Below are 9049 nucleotides of genomic sequence, written 5' to 3' on the forward strand. Positions count from 1 at the left end.
TCGCGAGAGTCACGGCCGTGCCTCTCGGAAACGAAAAAATGCGTTTTCTGTTTTTTTCGTTTCGCGAGAGTCACGGTTTTGCTTCCGCGAGAGGCACGGTTGTGCTTTCGCGAGAGTACGGCCGTGCCTCTTGGAAACGAAAAAACGCGTTTTCTATTTTTTTCTTTTGCGAGTCACGGTTTTGCTTCCGCGAGAGGTACGGTTGTGCTTTCGCGAGAGTCACGGCGTGTCTCTCAGAAACGAAAAAAACACGTTTTTTTTTTCGCGAGAGTCACGGTTTTGCTTCCGCGAGAGGCACGGTTGTGCTTTCGCAAGAGTTAGAGCCGTGCCTTCTCGGAAACGAAAAAAACGCGTTTTTTTTTTCCTTCCATGAGAGTCACGGTTTTGCTTCTGCGAGAGGCACGTTTGTGATTTCGTGAGAGGCACGGGCGTGCCTCTTTCGGAAAGGGAAAAAACCCGTACTCGCGGTCCAGTTTTTTTATGAAAAAATTTCCTCAAAATCTATCAACATGGGATCTAGTTTTGAAGATCTCGACGCGAGAAATCCAACAGTGAAAGCGGTTTGAGATTTGGACGCACGATTTGAGAGATAAAACGTTTTGAATAAACGGATGTACGAAAAAAGGAAAAACTTTCAGGTTGCGACAAGTGGCGCGTTCCATGGGCGCCACTTGTCGCAACCTTAATTAGTGATTTCGCGAAACATGACATTAACAGTATGTCCTTTGTCTAAAAACAAAATGTAAAAAAAAACTAACAGTCTGTCCGATAGAGCAGCTTTCCAACTTGCTATTGAATCTCCCTTCAAAAAAAAAAACTTGCTATCGAAACGAAATTACAGCCAATCAATAGCTCTGCAGCAACGAAACCAAATAGTTTGTATGAATTTCAAGCGTAACTCTGGAGCACTGGAGATCGGGTTTATTTTCTTTTGCAAAAAGGCATACTATTCTAAGGGTAATGTTTAAAATCTGAAATCAAATTTTTAACCGTTGCAAAACATTTTTCATGGTAAATTATATTGACGTGAGGATGACAATTTTCTTTAGCGCAAATCATTTCATTACAAGTACAAAGCGTCTAAAACATAATTAAAATTACAATGAGGACCCCAGACCACCGAACGGCCACTATCTCTATCAAAACGGAAGCGCCGTTATTGCCACTCCTGTACCTGAGTTGTCATGGCCTTATCGACAACTACCGGAAGTCTTCATGCATGTGCCCTTAAGAATGAACACCCCGGAGCCGCAGTCGTCACCGATGATCATCAATCTGAAGTGTCTGACACCAAATCTCGCCATCACGCACATTCAGCAAGAAACCCTAGCCTCGCCCGCACCAAGGAGATGACAGGAATCTATGCCGGACGTCCATCGAATCCGGCCCAATGGACTAGTTTGAGGAGGATCGCAACTCGAAAGACCAGCTGAAGATGGAGCGCCGCCCGGCCCTGCAAGGACTAAAGACTCTAACCTAAACTACTAGTCGGACCCAAGGCACTGGGATTCCTTCCCAGCCACCAGCTGCCGAAGCGATAGTCATAGGGGAGAGGAATTCACAAGCTAGCCGATGGAGCTTTGAAGGGAGGAGAACTTTCCCGATGGCATAAGCGTGAGATTTCATAATAATTCCTCTGAATGCAAAAGTTGCTCTGGTGTCCGGCTCCTGCGGCAGCTTTGTGCCCGCAAAAGCTGTTGTTGACGGTCCTCCGGTACCGACGAAAGTTGCTGCTTCGACACCCGCGACAGCTGCTGCTCCGGTGGGGAAGGGGTGGCACTAAGAACAGCAAGGCCAGGCCATGGCACGTTGGCCGAATAGAAGAGAGGAGGAGGATGACCTGATTGCTTTTAAAGTTTTTGAAGAAAGTGTCGGTGTAAAATCCCCGGTCTAACAGTGTCGCCTGCAAACCGTTACGCCACATCGGCAAAAGTGGGACCTACCTATCATAATCGTCATCAAAAGTCCAAAGCTCCAAACCCGCCAACTAGTGTTTTTTGCAACCAAAAAAAATAGCCTTAAAATTAGTGATTTTTGGCACAATTCCATAGAACTGTGGTTTCCGCAACCCTAGCGTTCGATGATTTTTGCAATTCACCCAATATTACGGCATAGGGCGACCATTGTACTGGCATGCCGATTGTAGAGATGAACCGGTAATTACAAACAGCTCTAGTGTATTAAGCTCTACAAAATACCGCAGCTGCAAATCAGAGTCGAACAACAGACTGGCAATACGGACACACGGGATCTCCACGTTGTAAATAAAGAGTAATAGTTCCCCATAATATTCGACTGGTCTATCTGGTACTCTCTCCGTCCCAAAATAACTGTCTCAACTCTAACACTTGTTTTGAGACGAAGGGAGTAGATCACATGCTCAACAACACCAAGTTATAATATCATGGAGATTGAGGAAAATAAACAGCACCACAATTCATGAATCTTAGGGTAGCAATATCTTAATTACCTCAACAAGGTAGATACTCTTTCAAATGAATGACTCTGATCACACCAAATCCACTCTTTCAAACAAGCATGTTTTTTTTTTTGCGAGGGTAAAACTGAGTTTATTCCATAGCAACAGGAATATAGTCAGCTAATACAAGATCATGAATAATGAGAGGAGCTCTTTGTAACCAACAAGCAGTACTACAAGCCGTACGAGCATAATTAGCTAGACAATGTGATACCCTATTTTGAGAACGAGTTATCTTAACCGGAATAAACTCCCACTCTGGAAGAAGCGACTTGATTTCATCGACCAGGTGGCCATTAGGCGACTTGGCCAGGGATGCATTAGACAAAGATGAATGAGCTTCCATAGAGTTTGACTGCACCATGACTGGAAGATTAGACCATTGGAGGACTAGAGACATCCCTTCCCGGATTGCCTGTATCTTCGCTTCAAGTGCATCATTGCAGAAGAACAGCAAACGGCATGCAGCAAGAATAACTTCACCTGTACACTTCCTGAGGACCATGCCTGCACCGGCTGTACCGTCATCCGGCGAGAAAGAGCCATCCACTGACAGGGCCAGCCAGCCGGAAGGTGGCGGTACCCAAGGTGGATCAGGTGGACGCGGTCGGATAACAGTCGCCGGAAGGGAATCAGCGACGGAATATTTGCCTTCAATTATTTGTTCAGTACTCAGATGCTTCACGTCTCGTATTGAATTGAGGTAGTCCATAGCATCCAGGTGCTCCTTTGGCGGTATTGGCCAAATCTCCCCCATAGCATCCCACAACTTTGAAGCATTCTCACATGCTACAAGTGCATGGTAAGTGTCCTCGTCAGCTATGCCACACAGTGGACATGTAACCCGGCACTGCAGGTGACGAGCCCGTTTGCATTGCATGGTAGCTAGCGCACCAGCTGCAGCCTTCCAGGCATTCAACCTCATCCTGTGCGGAACATCCGCATGCCAAATTAAATTCCAGATTTTCCTCTCGCCATTAGGACTTGCGCTCGACGCACCTTCTGTAAAAGCTTCCTCATGATGTACCATCACTAGCTTGTCCGCACTACGGACACTGAACAGCACTTTGGGATCTGGTTGCCATGCGAGGAAGTCCTGCTGCTGCCGTGTGGTGAGGTACGGATTTTAGGAATGGCCACAACATCAGCAGGAAGGAAGTGTTGCTGCAATAAACCCAGTCTCCAAACACCATGAATATCCAAGAAGTCTGATACTCTATTGAGTCTGCAATGACGTTTTGGCGTAATTGGACGAAATGATGGACCCCTTGGAATCCATGGGTCCCGCCAAGTCCGAATCAAAATTCCATTACCAACACGCCAAATGATACCTTTTTTCAATAACTCCAGCCCATGTTCAATACCACGCCAAACCGCGGATGCGTTGCCTGAAAAAACTGTATCCCCAAGATTTCCATTACGATAATACCTAGCTCGCAACAGCCTTGCACAAAGGCTATCCGGTTGATCAATAAGTCTCCAAGCCTGTTTAGCCAGCAATGCTTGATTGAATGCTCTCATATCTCTAAAATCAAGACCACCCTTTTGTTTTGGTAAGACAAGCTTGTCCCAAGAAACCCAAGCCATTTTCCTTCTTCCATTCTCAACTCCCCACCAATATTGCCGCATCATTCTTGTGAGGCAGGCCGGATAGGCCTGTGGGGTTGTGTTATGACTTGTTTCACGCTGCCGTTGTGGCTTTATTAATTTAAAGCCGGACGCGTCCGTGCGTCTTCGTTCTAAAAAAATCATTCTTGTGAGGTCGTCACACATAGAATACGAAAGTTTGAAAACACTCATAACATAAGTGGGAATAGCCTTGGCCACAGATTTAATCAATATTTCCTTACTAGATGAGGCCATATAGCGTTCACTCCAATCCACTAGCCGCTTACTTAGCCTAGATTGCAAAGTCTGAAACTTCCCTTTATGCATTCTACCCTCTGGTACAGCTAGTCCAAGATACTTGGGATCAAACACCTCCTGAGTGACTTGCAAAATATTCTTCACCTCCTGGGAGACTGGCAGAAAACAATTGTCAGAAAATAGGACAAACAAGCATGCTGCAGAATTCAACACGGGGCGGGCATCCATGGAATAATCTGGCATCCATACTATACTACAGAGTACAGACATTGTAATTTTGCAGCTCTAACAACACACAAACAGACTGGTAGGTAATAAACAATACATGACACTATCTACATGTATAGCAGATGGAGATAGGTAATGAACAATACGGACAAGCATGAAACAATCCGGGGAAAGCTAAGGATATGAACGGCAGATGAGTAGCAATACATACACACAGGATTCTCACCATGTATAAAACAACACGGAGATAATAACTTCTCAGGTTATTCAGCTGGTTGTATTTCTTGAGGTCGAGAGGTAGATGCCCCAGCAGCAGCAGCTTCATGAGGCCTCCAACGTCTCAAGGGTGGTGGGTCCTCGCTCCCAGGTACCTGGTAGATCACATATTCACATAGCTAAAATATATCTCCAAACCTGGCATCATTGAAGAACAATAACACTATAATACCATGAGTGACGAGACGATATATAGACGGAATATCACAATTAATGAACGAATAACAAAAGAACTTCCATGAATAAGAAAATAGGCAATAAAGATGGAATGCAGAGTGGAAATTGTCTTCATAACATCATAAGCATCATTTTTCAAACAATGGCTTCCCAGTGGCGGTGCTAACCTGGGAAGTCAATGGAGTGACCCTGGCATTTCCTCCACTTGAAAGTTCCGTCCTCTGCAACCTCTCCGGTAAGGTCTCCATCCCCATGTGTGACAACAGGAGACAGATATACGTGAGCAGCTCCCCACCAGTGCCCAAACTCTTGGCATGTAGGTACCCTCGGCACCTACTAGCCGAGAAGCAGAGCATCTCCACCCACACGCCTTCGATTACCTCCCACATCTTCTCATCACGCATTTGCAGCAGCCCATTGGCAAGATTCCATGCATCATGGACAAAACCTTCTTGTGTAGTTGCATCTGTCTCCGCATCCAGTGGCAAGTCTGTATGTTCAACAACTTGTTCTCTGTTTTCCCTGGGCTGTACCTTCGCGATTATTCTCTGTGTAAATCCTCTTTCGATTTCCTTGAGCGATGGCCTTTTGACTGTGAAGAAGTTGCAGAATGGTTTATTGCACTTGAGGATCTCCATGAGCGAAGGCTTGCCGCCCTTGACAATTTTCTTGAGTGATGCATTGTCATCCTTGAGGATCTTCTTTAGCTCAGAATTGGCAGCTGTGAACAGATTTCGCCTAGTGCCTGGCAGTAGCATCTCGGGATTGACAAACAGTAGGTACATCATGTAGTTGGAGATTTCTCTGCACTGGATGGCTCTTTTGTGATGATGAGATCTTTCACACCAAACAGCACACCCATGACCCTCACCGGAAGCATCTTGAATACACTGAGCAGTGGCACATTGGTGATACGCAGATGCGCCCATGTAGTAGAAGCAGAAATCCGTTGCGATGTGCCAGAGAAGAACACTCTCATCGAATGGCTTCCTTAAGCTGCAACTGAGATCTTTGTCGCAATTGTTGGACTGAAGAGTCCATTGCCCCCTGCGATCGTTGAACTTCCAGTAGCTGTCAGTATCTTTTATTTGATCTTCCCACCCCTTCTTCACATACTTAAGAACCAAATCTAGAATTGCAAAGGATAACTTGCAGGGCTTCATGGACCAATTTTGGTCAAGAAAGTCTTTGCAGTTAAAGAAATTAACGATGCACATCTTCCTGGAGTGCCTTCTGTTACGAGCAAAGAATCCTACCAGATTAAATTGGCCTATGAGGCTATCTTTGACTTTGAGTATGGCATTGAGAAATACCTTTAGAAAAGTAAATTTCGCAAAGGCAAAGGAAGCACAGGAACAGTACTCTAGCACTGCAGTACAGCAGAACAAGGCATATGTAACCTTGACATCATTATCATCATAAGCTTCTCTGTGACTCTTGTGGAATAGGCCTATGGCTGCCCATGGCAATAAACTAGCCGATAACCGTATGTACAGAGAAAGAAGTTCCAACCCGCTCGGGTCTTCCTCTTCTTTAAAACTGCCGAGTATCTTTGATTTTGTGTAGAGAAGATTGAAAATGCTGAACAATCTATTCTGCAATAAAATGTATGCTTGTTTTCCATCAAGCACCCAAAAGGATTTTAGGATCACAAGCCGATCAGGATACGGCGATGCAAGGTCCACAAATATCCTGTAGGTCTCAGGGTCCCCATTATAGTCATTATCTCGCCTTCTCAATCTTGGCTCCCTTTGGTTTAGGTGGCTTCTCCTTTTCTCCATTATTTGGCTTACGTGGCTTCCCATTTTTTCCTTTATTTGGTTTAGGCGACCTATCCATGTCCTTGAGGTCTGAGGATGATGATCGGGCTCAAGATCCACCGTGGCAGCCACTCCCTGTGTTTGAGATCCATGGTTGGCCTCAAGGTCCACCACAATATCTTCTCCTTGTGATTGAGAAAGATAATTGTCAGCCCCATGGTTGACCGCATCACCTTCTTGTGCTTGGAAACCAGGGTCGGTCTGGGCAAAAGCCCTTGCCTTTTGCACGTAGTCTTCAAGCGAATTGATCTCGTCTTCTCTGGTGGCAGTTCTCCTCGGAGCATGACAGGAAGAGCTTACTAGGCTGTTAATGCTAGCACTCTTGAGAGCCCAGGGCTTCTCAATGCATTTGAGAATCCCAGGGACGAAGAACAAGATTGATGCCTGCAACAACCTCTTGTCGCCTCCTGGCCACGATTTGCAGAACATATAGATAGCTACAGTGACCTGGGACACAGCTGTGAGGATGTGCCGCGTCCACAGCTCATTGTCTTCGATATTGTAGGCGGTTATGAGGTCCTGCCCTCCGAGGTGCATCAGGAGAACCGGTGCCCACACCACCTCCAGGATGCTACTATTGTTTGCAGAAGTACCGCTACCATGATCCTGACTCCTCTGGCGGTTAAAGAGGGTGGCCAGGGCGTATATGGCCACAGCATCGCTGCCTTGGTATGCGAGCCATATGATGGATCTGTACCAGGAAGGAATAGCAAACTTACGCAAGGGAGCGGAGCAGAGCAAGAGGTACTGGATGAAGAGGCTGCTGAGGACGAGGATGCGCAGATGCCACTCCTCCCACCATTCCACAGCACCTGATATACCCATGACTGTGTCTAGCTCTCCCTCGCTCGCTCACAAGCACAAAGTGAGAGGCCGATTCATTTCGCACGTTGATCCAGTGTGTATATATGCACATGGTTAGCAGTAACCACTCCAGCATTGTCTCCTTGCCTACTGACTTTTCATATGGTAATCACACTTAGGATGGCTGGCTCAACCATATCTTTTGCTCTACTTTGCCCGGCCGTGTTTTGTATTTTTGTTTGACCTGACCAAACCAAATTACTCGTTAAAAGCTTCACACCTAGATGATCTGCATTGTTATAATCAAGCAGATCAAACCAGTTTATTCGAGCTGAAAAAGATGCATATTTCCAATTCGGTTTCAGAAAGGTGGAGCAATGCTATTGATATTGTTAATACTAGCAGTTGCAGGTGGATGAACTCGAATCGACGAACCTGCTAGGTAGGAAGATCCCCTAAACTGCCGTCCCTCTCTTCATTGTCGCACGCCATTTCCTTCCCCTCCCTCCTTGCTCCGTCCCTCGCTGCCGCGGTCTGCTACTCCAGCCGCCGCTGCCCATTATTGCTCCGCCCTTCACGCCGCCGCCGCCGCCGCTCCGCGCCATCCGGCCTTCCTTCTCCGCCGATCTGGAGAGAGAGGAGTCCCCACTCTGTGGCTGCCGCTCCTCCCATCCGCTTGCTCCCTGCGGGTGGGGGTCGCCGGAGCCGGTGTCCGGCGGCTGGCGGCCTCACCGGTGCGGAGCAGTGATTTAGGGCGTCTTGAAAAAAAACTGATTTGGGTAGGACAAGACGGAAGAGGAGGCCGTCGGAGAGAGAAAAAACAGTAATTTTAGTTTTAAAAAATTATTATTATTAGGAAAATAAATCTTTTCCTTTTGCAATAGGAAAAGTAAATTCTTTTTTATTGCAATGGCGGAAAAATAAACCCTAGAGTGCAATTCATAGAAACATAAAATTATCGAAAACGCTTTTGTTCAGCGGACTGATCTTCTGGCGCGCCTCCTTGTCTGTTGGATCTTCTTTTGATCAAAGGACTCGCAACAATCCTATTCATAGGTTAGCCTTTTTTCAACTCAAACTATGTTGAGCAACACAAGGTTTGTTGCGCGGCGACGGCGACGAAGAAACAAAGGTTCTCGTCTGCGTGCTGTGCCGCACCTCCATCTTCCTCACCAGATTTGGCAACCTACGGCATGGCTCCCGTCAGCACCTTCTCATCGCCACCACGACCTCGCCTCTGTCTCCTTCCTCTCCTTCCATCCATGGCGATGTCGACGACCCGACGGGGAGCTCACGGGTTCTAGCGCGCCCTGCCAGCCTCCTCTAGGTGGGAACAAGCTTCCGGTCGTGGCTGACAACGCCCTGCACCCATATCTATCCAGACGGGGTCGATCCACCG

The 9049-nt window shown here is 46.7% G+C and overlaps 1 protein-coding gene across 2 annotated transcripts; it reads right to left on the reverse strand.

Annotated features, from left to right (window-relative positions):
- Positions 1-2461: 2461 nt before the first annotated feature.
- LOC120964076 (uncharacterized) lies at positions 2462-8397 on the reverse strand. 2 transcript variants are annotated; one of them, XM_045229141.2, is made up of 4 exons: positions 8086-8397; positions 5194-7894; positions 4800-4944; positions 2462-4500 (listed from the first exon to the last, which is right to left on the reverse strand). In XM_045229141.2, the coding sequence occupies exons 2-3, from the start codon at positions 7669-7671 to the stop codon at positions 4837-4839; spliced, it is 2586 nt and encodes an 861-aa protein (XP_045085076.1). In that variant the 5' UTR covers positions 7672-7894; positions 8086-8397; the 3' UTR covers positions 2462-4500; positions 4800-4836. The 2 variants fall into 2 exon arrangements, with proteins under 2 accessions (XP_045085076.1, XP_040244465.2); XM_040388531.3 differs by having other exon boundaries at positions 5194-8397.
- Between the last annotated feature and the right edge of the window lie 652 nt (positions 8398-9049).

This window comes from Aegilops tauschii, chromosome 5 (assembly GCF_002575655.3).
Source record: "Aegilops tauschii subsp. strangulata cultivar AL8/78 chromosome 5, Aet v6.0, whole genome shotgun sequence".
Lineage (NCBI taxonomy): Eukaryota > Viridiplantae > Streptophyta > Magnoliopsida > Poales > Poaceae > Aegilops > Aegilops tauschii.

What these genes read in the sequence shown, in the direction of transcription:
- LOC120964076 (XM_045229141.2), bottom strand. Translation starts at nt 7,671, where the DNA reads ATGGGTATATCAGGTGCTGTGGAATGGTGGGAGGAGTGGCATCTGCGC. An exon ending in TCACTCCATTGACTTCCCAG is followed by an intron (nt 4,945 to 5,193) that starts GTTAGCACCGCC and finishes GTGATCTACCAG; the next exon opens with GTACCTGGGAGCGAGGACCC.